Genomic DNA, 16,818 nt, shown 5'->3' with positions numbered 1-16,818 from the left:
AGAAAACATTGTCTCTCGTTTCACCACAGGGGGTACTGTTGTTCAGGATCCCTTGCTTCAGGATGACGCTACGACGCGTCACTGCAACCAGAAAATACAGTATAGCTGTTCAAATGAAACTTTATGCACAACAAGCTTCCATTCAAACCTCAAACTGTTATGCGGATCTAGTTTGACTAAACGTAGATACTGTAGTTGTGTTAACATGACAGCCATTGAAACATCTTCTTGTTTGCAAAGCCTGATTTGGTGAGTTATTTTCTTTGGGTTAGCTAACGTTAACGTTACATCAAAGATATTTATAACTAACCCCTTCTGTCTGGTTACATCCTCATTCATTTGAAGCTCGCTATTTAGCTATAGTACCTTGCAAGTGCTAGTCCACGAACCTTAGCCACGTCATGGAAGGTTTGATTTTGGGATAGTGATACTCTCGTGCTTTATTGTGAGGTTCATGAACAGCCACAATATAGTGACCTATGACCATAGCTAATGTTGCCCAGAACGTTTATTGCAATCTACCTAGCTAGCTATTGCATGCATTGCCATTCAACCAAGGTCAATCTTCCTGCCTTGCAGTAGCGCTAGCCAGATTAATGTACAGTACATTGCCAAAATGCATTTCTATATGTGAAGGTTTTATAATGGGGTCCTTTTGAATATAATAAAACCCATAGATATGTTGTTCCCATCATTATTCAATATTTCACATGTATTGATTTAGCTAGTCAGTATGCTTATGTTTTCTCTTCTCTTTGCATTCCTGTGTACAGTCCATCCATGCAGATAACATGCTCCGGACTCTGTTGTGCCGTCTGAGGATACAGCAGCCTTTTGAGGAGTAGAACATGTTCCTATGGCTTCACCCCTGTCAATCTTGTCGGACCCTGTCCAGCTGCATGTGACTCCACCTAGAACTCTATTCTATCTATATGTTCATCTGGGACCTGTCATTCAAACACACACTCCCAACAGCATCAGAGGACTATCAGAGGAGACAGGAAGCGAGATGTTTGGTAATGTGTCGCCATGTTTCAGCGCCGGTGTCGTGTCGCTGTCAGCTGTCATTGGTCATTCCACCTCCACCAGACAGTGGGGTGTCAGTATACAGAGGAGGCTCTATTCAACGGCCCCTATTAAATCAGTGATTAAACCGGTGACCATGCCTGGAAGTGGGAAGAAACTTCCTAAAGGCCCTAGGACCAAACAACCATCCAGAACCAATCAGCCGACCCCAAAGGAGGACAAGGTGATGCCGTCCACTAATCAGATTAGAGGACTGGGAGATGCCTAATGGATGTATCTATTTGATTTATTTAACCTTTTGTGTTTTTTGTAATAAAAAAATTATTATAATAATAATATTCCCTAGGGTTATTCAACAATCAAAATGATTTGTAGCTCAATGACTGTCAACACAGTTACATGCTTGGTTCGACACTGAAGGAGATGACGCATCAGTTGTCACAAATATGAGGCATTTTCGGGAAGGTAGAAAGAATTTCGAATGTGCGATTCGTCACGTTTGAATCGATTTTCTGACCGATGCATGCTACATTTGGAATGGGTTTGGGGTCCGTGGACCGACGCAGTCCTATTTTAAACATTTGAATAAGGGACTGATGCGTATCGGTGAGTCATTACATCCCCATCATTAATACAGTATATGCATGTTTTTTGGGGCTTTATATGCTTGTGTTTATATTTGAGTTGAAACTTTAAATTGCCTATATGTATTGATTCACTGTACGTATTTATATATTTGCAGACTTACATTTCGGTGTATTTCTTCATTCTGGCAAACTGTAATAATTCAAACAACCAATCCGATATCTTCAACCCAGTGACTTGTCTGGAAGAAGCTGAGCCTATTGCCTGGAGCCGCAGGTCATTTAGAAGATGCCAATTGTCTGTGGTCTTGCCATGTCAAATGTTATTCACATTCATATGAGCCATGAAGATCTACAGCACATACATTTGGTGACAGCTGTCATCTCCTTTTATGAAGTTTGTTGTGTGTTTGATTTGATAAAATAAAGTAGACTGAACTAACTTGCGTATTGTCATCACGTCTTGCTGTATTTAGTATAGGTAGAAGCATAGTGACAGAACCTTAACTCATCTGTAAGAAAGACCCCGAGAGGCTCAGAGTGGTCCTTCAAGCCGGATGTAAATAGTTTTCATTTATTTCATTCACAGCTTTGAAATATAAAAATGTTCATGCAACTCTTTTATGTTTTGCATTTAGTTATTAGTTAATATTACATTTTAAGATAAAGAGGAATATATATATATATACTGAGTGTACAAAACATTAGGAACACCTTCTTAATATTAAGTTGCACCCCCTTTTGCCCTCAGAACTGCCTTAATTCGTCAGGGCAAGGACTCTACAAGGTGTCAAGGCAAGTCATCCCACAGGGATGCTGGACCATGTTGACTCCAAAAGCTTCCCACAGTTGTTTCAAGTTGGCTAGATGTCCTTTGGGTGGTGGAGCATTCTTGATACACATGGGAAACTGTTGAGTGTGAAAAACCCAGCAGCGTTGCAGTTCTTGACATGCATTTAAACCGGTGCACCTGGCACCTACTACTATACCCCGTTCAAAGGCACTTAAAGCTGCATTATGTCCCTTTTTTCACCACCTGACCAAATTCAAATAGAAATGTGTGTTATAGATCTGTCATTGTCATTGAAAGAAAGTTGAAGAAGTGGTAGATCCGTTACATGTGCACTTTCTCTGCTTCCCATTCTTAAGTTTCGTTTTTGCGTCTTTTACTTTCAGTTTTGTTCACCAGCTTCAAACAGCTGAAAATACAATATGTTTGATTATGGAAAATATATTTTAGATGGTACAATGATTCTCTACACTATACTTGCTTGTTTTGTCACATAAACTTAAATTAAGCGAACTATTAGAATTTTAGCAACCAGGAAATGGCAGAGCGATTTCTGCATAGCATCTTTAAATATTTTGTCCATGTCTCAATTGTCTCAAGGCTTAAAAATCCTTCTTTAACCTACCCACACCCCCCGCCCTGCCCATCTACACTGAATTTGAAGTGGATCTTACAAATTACATCAATAAGGGGTCATAGCTTTCACCTGGATTCACCTCAGTCTATGTTATGTTCTTAATGTTTTGTATACTCCGTGTATATTCACAGGCAAAAAAAATGAATACACAAATATAGTTCTGTTGATAAGTTTGTCTGTGACCAATACATCACGTAACTCGTGATAAAATACACATTTTGTATTAGTATTTTGGTCTGTGTCAACTAACCATTGCAGTGCATAGTTTGAAAACTTGGCAATTCAACTATAATTCTGAGATAATGAAGATGGATGGCAATATTTATAGGAATGATGATAAATATGATACAAATTCTAGTCACTACACATGACTAGAGCAAATGTTCTATTACCGGTATGTGCTGAGTCGAGCAAACATTTAGTGTCTGACAGAAGACAGTGATAACACAGTAACATCGCGAACAAATCTACATACCTGTATATCTAATCACAGTTTGTCTTTGCATTGTTTTGGTGAGCAGTGCGGTACATATGTCCTGTGTTGAATGTAAGTGTATTATATGTTGATAAATGGAAGGCTTCTGTTCAATCCACAAATTACATTAACGCTAAAGAACACTAAACTCAGATAAATATACTCTGTGTAATAGAAGGACAAACAGGACAAACATTTTCAAAAATGTTAACACAAATATTATATAATATACATTATTGTACCTCCAAGTTCTGATAAAATGACATGGTTCCTTGAAAAGGAACACGAATTGTATTTAAATAAGTAGACGTAATTACACATACAGTTAAACTTTGATATAATAACATTGAAACTAACATTAATGTATTCAACGATCTGAAGAATGTCTCCATTAGCTCCGTTGTGGTGGGTCATCCTTCATGTGTGGACTTCTATCTTCTCTTTCAGGTAGTCCAGCACTCCTTTAGCTCGTTAAACCTAAGAGAAGAAAGTTCAGGAGACAAGTTCAGGAGACATTATATTTGTGTACTTCTTCTTCTTACTTAAATACAAAGTAGAAAAACAAGAAATGTAAAGGACTGACTTACCAGTTCATGATACGTCAGTTTGGTGGAATGGCTGCAGTCTTACTAGGTATCACCTCCGGACAGAAAGCTTTGAGGCTCAAGTGCAATATCAAATATATCTTCACTGTCCTGCAGCGTTTTCTCTACTCCTCTATCTGTTTTTTTGCTTAGAACTTCCAAGATATGGGATTTTACTGTGCCAATATCTTCCTCAGCATCCAGCCACAGTTCTAGGTCATTCTCTTCCTCTATGTGTGGGTTAGACCCTACTGCATTGGTCATTACCTGTTCTGTTTCAGGGTTTAGGGTGTACAGCACTGTTGCAGGTGGGGTATGCAGTGGCAAATGAGGTGCAGTGTCACTGGTTTGCTCAATTTGACTGACTTCACAAAGTTGAGCACTTTCCATTGATTCTGTTAGAACGCAGTCAGTATTCACGGAACTTTTTGCAATAGTACTTGCACTTTCTATTGATTCTGTTCGAAGGCTGTCAGTATTCACTGCAACTTCTGCAGTAGTACTTGGAGGTGGCCAAATAGCAAGTGGTGGTGACTCTAATCCCGCGGACACAACTCCAGCATCGCTGGGTTTAATGTGGAGATGGATATGGACATGGGATTCAATAGATAGTCTCTTTTCAAACGACTCCACTGATTCCTTTGCTGATTCTACTACCATTCCCACTAGTTCCTTCTCATGCCCGCTAGTAGAGTCTGAAACATCAATAATGAATTCAGCCTCTGTTCCAAAAACATCTTGCACATCTGCCTGTGAACAAGACTCTGCAAATGTAGTGGGAACTGTGTCGTCAGGTATGCTGGTAAATTCAAAAGTGGGCACTACAAATGCCTCAGGAATTTTTTTATCCTCATATACTGTATCAACTTCGAGAGCAATCGAGGGCTCAGTTTCTTTTTCTGAAGGTTCTTGTGCATTTCCCTGAGTATTAAGATCTAAGTAGTTTTCAAATAAATGAATTGTCTTTTGCACCTGTGCAGTTACATGTGGATGTCCTTGACTATCTATAACTGCGACCGCTGGTGTACTATCTGGTGATTTCGAAACGTCTGCTTCACTCGATAATTCAACTTCAGCCTTTTCACTTGATTGTGGTACAACATTGGGGTCTTCTGATGAGTTCTGATGTACATGTTGGACAACTCCCTGAGTTAGAATACTGCTGGCCTCTTCAAACATGTCGTCCTCAATCTTCTCAGTGGCATTCTCACCCTCTCCTTCGTCCTCCATTTTGTCAAAAACGTCTATGACCTCTTTAGTATCGGTTGAGGAAACCACCTCAAGTGCAGTCTCCACAATAGCTTCAGCTGAACCCTTCTCAGCATTTGCCTCTGTTACTTGTACTTGTACTTGGATCTCATGACCCTTGACATCAGTTAAGACAACCTCAAGAACTGTATCAACAATTGTTTCATCTGATTCAATCTCTACATCCAACCCTTTTAATTGGATCTCGTGATCAGTGACATTGGTTGAGTCCATTTCAAGCACTTTATCAACAATTACTTGAGCAGACTTTAACGCTGCATCCGCCACTTGTACTATAATCTCGTGATCATCAGTTGAGCCCACCTCAAGGGTTGTGTTAACATTTGCTTCATCTGATTCAATCTCAGTGTTCACCTGTGGTAATAGAATCTTGTGATCATTTGCATCAGATGAGCCCACTTCAAGCACTACCTCGTCAATTTCTTCAGCTGACTTTAGCACTGCATCCGTCACTTGTACTTGGATCACATGGCCATCAACAAACTGTGCTGAAGGCACATCCTTCATCACAACCATGTCCTCTACCTTTAGTGTCTGAACCATAGCAGAGCATATGAGTGGTCTTAGAACACCCAAAGGATCTTTCTTCTCTGGAGATTCTCCTTCAGGTGCCACTACGGCAATCAACGTTTTCAGAACGTCCTTTCCTTCAACCTGAGCTTCTTCTGAATTAACGGTGGCGACAAGTACTGGTCTTGCCTCTTCAAGTGGTCTTAGAGAACCCACAGGATCCCTTTTCTCTGGGGATTCGATTTCAGGTGTCACTATGGCAATCGAACATTCCAGAACGTCAGATGGTTCCGACATTGAAATGTCATGCATTGCAGCTGTGACATCTTGAACCTCACATGTGATTGTTTCTATAAGTGGTGCATTCTCATTGTCTGCAGCATCCTCCGCAACATCCAGGAATTCCGCTTTCTCTTCTTCAAGAGTGAACTCTGTGAGAGGTTGTATGGAGATAAGTTTGTCTGTGTCTGATACATCCAGACTCTCTGTATCAGGCTGTGGAGTTTCTTCTGCTACCACCTTTTCATCAACCTGAGCTACACCTTCTTCTGAATTAATGTAGGCTACAAGTTCTGGTCTTGCCTCTTCTAACTCATTTACCAATTCTGTTTGTGGGTCCTTTTCAGTTTCTATGCGCATGATTGGAATTGATTCATCTTCAGCTTTGTGTAAATCATCTGTAGTGATTCTTGCAGCATCAGACTCTTCAGTGTCCTCAGGTGCCAACTCTGTGGGTACTACCTCGGTGACCTCAGATGGACACTCTACCATAGGAGTCACTGGGCTTTTATCAACAAGATCAATTTGTTGAGACTCTTCACCTGTGCGGATTTCAACTGCATCTGATTTTTCATGAGCTATCAAAACTGTTGCTTCCTTCTCTTTTGGTGTGTGTAATATTTGTGGAGAAACTGAAATGGCTTCCAGATGTGGGTCTTTTGTATTTACCAATGAGAGAGTTTGGGTTCTGCTAATGGTATCAACAGTCTCATGCAGAAGTAACTCTGTATCCTTTAACTCGTACTCTAGTGGGACAGGTGTTGTGCTGCCGGATGTTTTGGGGGACTCATCTGTCAGCTGTGACACTGCTGAAACCATTTCTGTTGTTTCTTCATCTAGAGGTTCTGGGGCAGTGACTGCTTCAGATGTCAACTCTATTAGGTCCTCGGCTATGGTGTCGTCTTGAGTGGCTTCTTCAGGAGTAGACACTTGTGTGGCATTGGTCTCCTCTATTAAACCTTCTTCAGGTATATCACTGAGTTGCTGATGTTTACTGAATTCTGTAAGGTCCTCAAAGTTGTCCATAGCAGCGGGGGATGTTGATGGGTCCAACTGTTCCACAGTATATTTGGCTTGAGCCTTCTCTGCTTCAGTGGGCAGGGTGTCTTTGGGTATGGTCGATTCGGTGAACGTATTAGAGACGTCTGGCTGGGTTTCTTCTTCTGTTATGTGTAATAGAGTTTCTATAACAGCCTCAGTTGATATGGTGTGTTTCTCTCCTAGCTCTTCTGCATCAAACTCTGACATGGGGACCACTGCTGGCGTTTCAGAGTCCTCCTCATCATCCGATCCAACACCCTTATCTGCCTCGTCAGAAGATATTGGTTCCTGCTTTTCTCCATGCTTTCCCTTTTTGCGTCCAGGGATGAGTTTCTTTAGAGAAAAATAAGACTTTTCTTTGGTGATTTCGATGCCAGATTGCATCTGCTCTGGTGAGCTAACTTTGACGGCCTCCTTGGTTTTTGCCTTTGTTTTTGAGGTGATCAGCTTTTTAAGGTATTTCCATGTAGACCCCCCTTCACTCCCCGATGGACTTCCAACTTGCTCAGGGGAAGAGGTAAAATGTTCATAACCTCTCTCCTGAGAACTGTCCAATGGCGACTCTGCAGTGTTTCCTGGTTCACTTAGTATTTTACCTTCATTCATGGGTGCTTCCTCCTCTGAGTCCGATGTTTTTCTTCCCCTCCTCTTTGCAGATCCACATAGGAGAGCCTCCCAAGAAACAGATATATCAACCTTCTTTTTGGGCTCTTCTGTGATATGTTCTAGTACCTGCTCCCCTTCACTTTGCTTTGGCTCCTCATGTAAGCCTACAAATGCTGACTCATCCTCACTCTCAGAGGATCTTTTGGGATGTCTTTTGGGAGTCATTCGTTTTTTGAAGGAAGTCCAGGTACCATCCTTCTTCCTTTCACTGTCAGAGGTTACATCATCTGATTCGTGGCTCAACCCAGCCTGAGCAGACACGTTTACCTGCTCTGCTGCTAATTCTTCTGGCAGAGAGGCAGTACTTTCTCCTTTCTGGTACTCCACTGAATCTGTGGATGACAGTAGATCCTCAGCTACATGCTCACCAGATCCGGTCAACTTGTCTGGTTTACTACCTCTCCGCTTCCTAGTAAGCTTCTTCAAACCAGCCCCAGACAAGAGCTTTCTGAGTGGACTTCCTTGATTTTTAGCTTTCTCTTGTGAGATAAGAAGTTCAGCTTCATTTGAGATAACTGTGTGGAATCCCCAAGAAGAAGACTGCTTGTCAATAATATCCTGGACTAGACTTCCTTGGCTTTTAGCTTTCTCTTGAGAGTTAAGAAGTTTAGCCTCATTTGAGGTAACTGTCAGTAATACCATAGGAGCTGGCTCCTCTTCAGGAACATCCTCTGTGACGGTGACAAATCCCCAAGAATGAGACTGCTCTTCAAGACTTTCCTGGGTTTTAACTTTGTTTTGAGAGCTAAGAAGTTTGGCTTCATTTGTTTCAGCTTTATTTGTTATAGCGGTTACGAAACTCCAAGAAGGACACTGGTCTTCAAGAATATCCTGGACTGAACTTCCTGAACTAAGAAGTTCAGCTTCATTTGAGATAATTGTCTGTAATATATTAGTAGCTGTCTGCTCTTCAAGAACATCCTCTCTGTTTCCACTAGTTTTAGGAACATTACTCTTAATGAGTTCGGTGAGTTCAGGGACATTGGATGTCTCAGCCATTAGGGAATCTGTTACTCCCGCTAACATTGTGGCTGCAATTTGCATTGTGGCTGCATTTTGTTCCCCCTCAACACCTGGACTGATCTCCTCTTTTGTTTGTTCTTGCTCAAGTCCAGCTTCCTCTGGTGTGTTTACGTCCTCCTGTTTTTCAATGCTTTGCAGTTCCTGTTCCTTCTCAACGGTCTCATATTCGGGCGTTTCCTCTTCTATAAGCTTTTTATTTTTCTTTAAACCGGCAAAGATTCCAGTAGTGAAAAACGTCTTAATCGGGGATATAATTTCTTCTTCAACATCCAGAATGGTTGGTGCTGGTGCCTCTGTCTCTTCGGTTGGGAAGACTTCCTCCTCTACTTTCTCCTTGACTTTGTCCTTAGGTTTCTCATTGACTTCTTCCTTTGGTTCCTCTTTGGGTTCATCCTTGGGTTCTGTCGTGGGTTCTTCCGTAGGTTCTTCCTTGACTTCATCCTTAGGTTCCACCTTGTATTCTTTTGTGAGTTCTTGCTTGACCTGCTTGTGTATTTTACCTGTCAGGAAAAAACGTTTCAATGGAGACATTTCGTCAACTACCGGAACCAGTGGGGCTGGTGCCTCTGCCTCTCTCTCTACTTTTGCCACTTCTTCAGGTGTGACTTCCTCCTTAGGTTCTATCATTTCTGTGGTATGTTCCTTGGTAGTTTTATTGAGAAAATTTCACAAATGTGAGGTCTGTCATCATATGGCAAGAGGTACAATCATCAGCAGGCTCCTCTGTTGTGTCATCAACAACCTCATTCGGTGCATCGTCGATATGCCCTTCTTCTAGTGTACCATCTACAAGCTCTTTTTGTGTATCATCAGGAGGCTCATCTGGTATATCATCAGCAGGCTCTTTTAGTATTTCGTCAACCAGTTTTTCTAGTGTATCATCTACAAGCTCTTTTAGTGTATCGCCAACAGACTCTTTTGGTGTATCACCAACAATTTATTTAATTGTATCATCAGTCAGATCTGCTCTGCTCGGTATTCTCCTCAGCATTATCTATAGTGGTCTCTTCTGTATCCTTGATATCCTCAGGAGTTCTTGCTTCGCTCTCTACTTTCTTAGGGCTCACTTCTTCTTGTGTTGTGTCAGTCTTTTTTCAATGTGAATTTTAAACCAATTGAACTGAAGATTTTTTTTTAAACGTTCATTGACTTCATTTAATTTCACTTCTGTTTCAGTCTCATTTGTTGATGCCTCATCGTCTGCATCTGGTGATTCCTTCCCATCACGTTTTCCAGAGGTGGTATCTTCTCTGTGAGAGTCTCTATCGTCTCCGGAATGTCCTTATTCTGAGAAATGATAACTGAATTTGTCTCACCAACTGCAATGAAAAAACAAATATGTATTACCCAAAACTGTTAAATTACCTGATTCATACAAATAACCTATAATTAGAAACTACAAATAAACTCTTTACAACCACATATATACTGTAGCTTAATGTGAAGTGTTCACCATGACCGTAACATTGTAAGAACTTGAGGAAACAACTGAACTCTTTTTCAAAGAAACCAAAAGTAAATCCTTTCTCATACACACACAAATTAACTCTCGTCCACACTGTGATGACTCACCGTCTGCAACGACCCTGTCTTCACATAGTCCGTTGACCTCCTCAGTCTTGCCCGCTGCTTTTTCACTCAGCCCGGAGATCTGTCCATTCTTTTGGAGTAACTAAAACGGAGAAGGGAACATTTTGAGATATATATATATACATACACATACATACAACATAGCATGACCTCTGGGGTGGGGTGGGGCGGGTACTAAACTAGCATATGGAATTGTTGTGAGATAACATGGATCATTTAGCTATTTGATTTATAATTTTAGGACCTCTTTTAAGTATCTTCTTTTATATATATATATATATACATTTTTTTATAAAATATTGAATTTAGCCCATATAAACGCATTGAATAACACATTTGTAAATGGCAAAAAAGACAGTAAAACAATTTATAATAAGGAATAAGTGTTTTGAAGTGTCTGTCCTATATCTAGGAGATACATATATATATATTTGTATATATATTTAAGCCCTTATTTTTGTTGGCACAAAACTACCTACTTTCATTCGTGTGTATGGGTTACCTTCAGACATGACACTAGTGGGGGTCATAAAGCAAAATGGAGAACACCATCAAGTTCGTGAGAGTAATAGCATAATAGTTTGTAGGCCAATTTTCGGAATGTCTCATGGTCTGACAAACACAGCTGTAGCTCGGCCACCTTCCACTGCAGATGCGGAAGGCCAACATAGGCATGATATCTCCAACTTAATTTTTGTATGGGAATGTTTGTATTATGTTAATTAGATTGACCCATGGATGTGCCAATAGACTCTTTAAGGATTAAATACATGTAAATGCACTTTTTTCCCCCAGAATCATATTTTCCCTTTAGGAGAAAGGGGGGACAGCTTTTAAGACTACAATAGTAGTACTAGTGCATGAGTCATGTTATCCTGTAATGTTATTTATTGCTTTCAACTTATCAGGAACCAGGACGTCCTCTATGAAGTTATGATCATTTTCCATGCAAAAAAATCTGAGAATTTGCCACCTCAGACAAATAAGCTTGGAAGATTTGTAGAACTTGGGTTACTAAAAGGAATCTCAGGCACAAATGATTAACAGTACTGTTTGTGCTGTGTTGAAATATATTACAAGGAGACAAAGATGATGCTCGTCATTCTATGACTACTAGACAACAAAGAACAATAGCAAATGGGCCTCTGTCTCATCTTAAACATGTTAATGTTTCACTCGTGGTCCACTTAAGAATCCAACAAGTGATTAGCGTGGCTTGCGCTAGCAACTTGCTTTTATTGTTTTGTAGAATCTAAAGTGGTCAAATGTAACGTGAACACGTTTTATCCAACAACAACAAAAAAGCTTTCGCCTTATAACCGACGTCTCGAGTCATCACTCTGAAGATAGTTCATCTCTAATAACATTGCAAGAAAAATGCTGACCAAAACACACAGCAAAGTACACGTCTTCATTTATTTCTATAATGTGATCATGTTCAATGTTTTCTACACAGTTTTTGGACCAATATGCATGAGACAAGGTGCAAAATAAACATTGCACAATGGTTCCTCATGTGATTACATCGCGTTTACGTTGTGACACATTCTCGTGACTTTTAGTGACGGACACAACAACCCACATGTACTTTCCCTGGTTTGCTGTCTGTCCTAAATGGCAACAACTAAATAGGGTGCCAATTGGGTAGCATCCATGTAGAAAGACTTGGCTCACTTGGCTGGACCATAGCTGCTGCTGACTCATGATTCTATCCATCCCTGCTGTGGAGTGGTCCTCTAAAACAGAGCACACACACACACAAACCCTCATCAACAAAGCCATTGTAGTTGTTTCTTTTTAATCCCTTGAATATCTAAATTGGTAATCAAGTGGTAACATTTGGTAATAAATTATCATGAATAAGCTTTTAATGAATCTATTTAATTTAATTCTCTATCTATTATCTATTTATAAACAACGACAAAAAAAGTTAGTGTTTGTCAACATTTGTAAAGCCTTTGTAAGCATCTACACATGTTAAAAGCATGCATAATGGCTTAATCTGGAAAGTTATTATCATGTGTAACCTAAGTATTTAATGAAGAATTTGAGTCAGACACAGCTAACAGACTTCCTGCTCACCCACAGCTGAGCTCATCATGTCTTACAGTGCAAAGATAATCAATGCTTTATAAAGAGTGCAGACAAGGTGAAATTCCATCTCTCTCTCTCTCCTCTCTCTCTCTCTTTCTCGACACACACTTAATTTAGGGCTAGATTCAATCCGTATCGCCAAAGTTCAGCACTATAGCTCAGTTAAAATGTAAAGGTAATTACCGATTGAGCCGACTTATGCAGCGTTTACCGTGAATGCAGTCAGCGTTTACCGTGAATGCAGTCAGCGTTTACCGTGAATGCAGTCAGCGTTTACCGTGAATGCAGTCAGCGTTTACCGTGAATGCAGTCAGCGTTTACCGTGAATGCAGTCAGCGTTTACCGTGAATGCAGTCTCCGCAAACGTGGCAACATTGTCTTTAAACTTCAATCGCACTACAGCGCTGAACTTGGGCTATACGGATTGAATCAAGCCCTTAGATACATCTAAGAGTGGAAGGTCACCATTCCACTAGTACCAGTTTCCACTGGTATTCTACGGTCTCCAACAACTGAAAAGTCAAACATGGACCATGATAGTGCACATAATGAATGGACACAAGAAGATGGTATCTCTTTAAGGTTAGTCCCATTGAGGACTACATATTATTCTCAGGGAAGACCTGGCTAAGAAGCAGCATAATAATAGCGACACACAATCAAAAGCCAAACATTGAGTCGCAGAGAAGTGTCAAAAAGGACAGTGACACAATGTGTAATTGAATATGAACAGTCAGGTCCCTTACAGAGCTGTAGTTCTATTGCCCTTTGACCATGCCTGTAAAAATATGTAGCCTAATCTCACATGAAAGAATATTACAGTTTACTATAGAATACTACAGTACTTACTATAAAAATTGTGTAGTAAACTGTAGTAAACTTAAGCAATAAGGCACAAGGTGTGATATATGGCCAATATACCACGGCTAAGGGCTGTTCTTTTGCACGACTCAAAGCGGAGTGTCTGGATACAGCCCTTAGCCGTGGTATATTGGCCATATACCACAAACCCCCAAGGTGCCTTATTTCCCATGAGGAAATGTTGGACGGGCTAGGAGGCATGTCTGAGTCAAATAGGAATCCTGACTTAATGAAGTGGTGATTAAAGAGCTCAGCCATGTGCTTCTTGTCAATAACAACCACATCATCAACATTAAGGGACATGGGCAGCTGTGAGGAGGAGGGTTTATTCTCCAGGTCTTTAACCGTTTTCCAGAACTTCTTGGGGTTAGACCCACAGAGAGAGAACTGCTCCTTAAAGTAACTAACTTTGGCCTTCCGGATAGCCTGAGTGCACTTATTTCTCATTTGCCTGAACGAGAGCCAGTCAGCTTGAGTATGAGTGTGCCGAGCATTTCGCCTAATGCAATTCTTGAGGTGGAGTAACTCGGGCAAGATCACGGTCGAACCAGGGGCTGAACCTGTTTTTAATTGTTATTTTCCATATGGGGATGTGTTTGTTAACATTACCACTGAAAATATTTTTAAAAATAAAGTCCAAGCGTCTTCGACAGAGGGGATCAAGCTGATTCTATACAATTTGACAGAGGCCAGTTCATGAAGGAAGGTTTGCTCATTAAAGTTTTTTTAGCAAGCGTCTATGACAAATCAGGACAGGTCGTTTCACTGAGCAGCCATTATGAACACGGGCTGTAAAACAGTGATCACTAAGGTCATTACAGAAAAGACCAGACTGATACCTATCAGGATTATTTGTGAGGATAACTTCGAGGAGAGTAGCCTTTTCTGGGTGTTTGGAGTCATACCTTGTGGGATTGGAAATACTCTGAGAAAAATGTAGGGAGTACCATTGCTTTGAATTGAATTTATTTTGGGTAACAGACATATACAACAAAATGTACAATGTGGACCCAGAGGATATCACTTGAAAGTATTAATTAAAACACTTGTTTCGAAAGTGGTCCTCGATGGTAAAAACAATAACACATATAATGATTAAAAGGCTAGACAGAATTAGGACTTGGTCAGGTGGTTCAAACATGTCCCAGTTTAGGTCACCTAGCAGGACAAATTCAGACTTAGTGTAAGGGGCCAGGAGAGCGTTTAGGGCAGGAAGGGTACAGGCCGGTGCTGATGGAGGACGATAGCACCCAGCAACAATCAACAAAGATCTGTTTGAAAGTTTAATGCTTAAAACCAGCAAATAAAATTATTTGGGGACAGACTTGGTGGAGACAACCGAGCACCGAAGGTGATGCTTGGTAAAGCAAGTCAATAGGAATAAACAGAAGAATAGCCTATATGTATCAGGCCATAACTATGACTAAAAAGAGAACATCAAATCATGCTTTATTTGTCACATGCGCCGAATACTAGAAGTGTAGACCTTTCCGGGAAATGCTTACTTACAAGCACTTAACCAACAGTGCAGTTCAAGAAGAGTTAAGAAAATATTTACCAAATAAACTAAAGTTAAAAAAAATACAAGTAACACAATAACATAACAATGACGAGGCTATATACAGGGGGTACTGGTACCGAGTCAGTGTGCGGGGTTACAGGTTAGTTAATTAATTTGTACATGTAGGTAGGGATGAAGTGACTATGCATAGACAATAAACAGCGAGTAGCAGCAGTGTACAAACAAATGGAGGGGGGGGTCAATGTAATATTACATGTTTTACATCAGAGATATTGTATCATTTCCGATTGTAAAACGTCTTCTCATTTTAGTCATAGATATAACTAATATATATCCTGGAAAGATAATAGTTGGACAATTTCCAATAGTGAAAATGTAACCCTTTGATTTTATACCTAGCCTATTTCCAGTGCCATTGAATTCATTTAAATACTTTGGAATGAAGTGGAATACTTTGTGAAGCAGTGAAAAATAGATACTGTATCAAATGTATTGTTGTTAAATGGGGTCGGTATCTGGAACGGGTGCTCACGTCAATCAACTGAATGACCAACCTTATCTCTGCATCCCGACAAAAACAACACTTCACAGACAGTTGAGAAGCATCGTCTCTTATTGTGGGTCTTTAATTGGCCATATAAGCCTTTCACTTGAATGTCAGGAGACATACATCGGTTTTCTTATTAACACAGACGAATAAAAACCTACCATTTGATAATAATACATAATAGGATACATGTACAATTACTGTAACAGTGTGGTGATTGTTTATGCACTCCTCTGTCCATATTTAAAACGTCCCCTAAATTTCACTTCAGCTATTTAAGGACAGCAACCCCTTGATGAGGCTGTAGATATAGAAATGTGTTTCCTGTTGGGTTAGTTGTCAATACATCAATCTGCTATTTAGTTTTACCTTGACATCAGGAGTCCCGCCATCCTGTAGGTTGTTCGCACTCTCCTCATCTGCTTTTGCTTCCTCGTCGTCGCACTTGCGGCTATCCTCCCGCTGCTGCGCAGATTCAGTCGACCCCGTGAACAGAACTGTAGCGGCTGCCGGTCCTGTCCGGTACTGTGTGAACAGACACCGACTTCAATGGCACAGAATTTCCCCCCAAAATGAAAACAGCCGCAAAAGCCATTGGGTATGGGAGCAGCAAAGTAAATCATTTGCCCGCGCTACAGACGGCTATATCGGTCAGCTAATACAGGGCTAGTAAAGGCCCAGTACACAAATTTTGGGATATTAATTTTTTCTTCATATAATTAAAAAAAAAATACTTTGGGGATATATATTTTTACTTCATATAATTTTAACAAAAAGAAGCACCCCTACTTTCCATGGCTATGGGTAGGATAGCTCCGGAATTGAAAGGCTTTAAATTGGTGCAGTATGGTCCTCCTGCAAACTCTTTTAGAAAAACGCCTCCCCGTTACAGTATTGCCTATGGCACACCTTGCCTTGCTGCATCAAGACTTCTGAATGCAGGGAGACTGAGAACCTGTCCTGGGATGACTATTGCAACAAGCATCTCACTATCTCAGGCACATATGGCAGAGGTGGCCAGTCGCAAGCAGTCTTTTTGTAAATGACATGATAATGACCGTCATAGTCATGTATATATTATTTAAATAATTGTATTCATTTGCTGTTTGGAAAGTGAGCTATGTGATCTTAACTTCCAAATCTCTATGAAGTTATTATGGTGGAATGTTCAACATTATTAGAAGAAGTAGTTGACCTTTTCACCTATGGAGCTGGACCTGATGGTGACTTGTGATAGCATCTTTTTGCATTCAAGAACTGTTTGAAGCATTTGTCTACTTGATTATTCTTTTCTATATTTAATAACTTTAATACACAGGA

The 16,818-nt window shown here is 40.4% G+C and overlaps 1 protein-coding gene and 1 long non-coding RNA gene across 2 annotated transcripts; one reads left to right on the top strand and one right to left on the bottom strand.

Annotated features, from left to right (window-relative positions):
• The first annotated feature begins 29 nt into the window (after window positions 1-29).
• On the top strand, window positions 30-2,052 carry LOC139553204 (uncharacterized). The gene is made up of 2 exons (XR_011670613.1): window positions 30-249; window positions 774-2,052. It is a non-coding gene; the product is annotated as an uncharacterized lncRNA (long non-coding RNA).
• Window positions 2,053-2,151: 99 nt separating this feature from the next.
• Window positions 2,152-16,136, bottom strand: LOC139553202 (A-kinase anchor protein 12-like). The gene is made up of 4 exons (XM_071365259.1): window positions 15,868-16,136; window positions 10,457-10,556; window positions 4,100-10,203; window positions 2,152-3,989 (listed from the first exon to the last, which is right to left on the bottom strand). The coding sequence occupies exon 3, from the start codon at window positions 9,509-9,511 to the stop codon at window positions 4,142-4,144; it is 5,370 nt and encodes a 1,789-aa protein (XP_071221360.1). The 5' UTR covers window positions 9,512-10,203; window positions 10,457-10,556; window positions 15,868-16,136; the 3' UTR covers window positions 2,152-3,989; window positions 4,100-4,141.
• Window positions 16,137-16,818: the final 682 nt, after the last annotated feature.

Source organism: Salvelinus alpinus, chromosome 25 (assembly GCF_045679555.1).
Source record: "Salvelinus alpinus chromosome 25, SLU_Salpinus.1, whole genome shotgun sequence".
Classification (NCBI taxonomy): Eukaryota; Metazoa; Chordata; class Actinopteri; order Salmoniformes; family Salmonidae; genus Salvelinus; species Salvelinus alpinus.
Note: the sequence above shows the minus strand (reverse complement) of the source record. Positions and strands in the feature narration are given on the sequence as shown.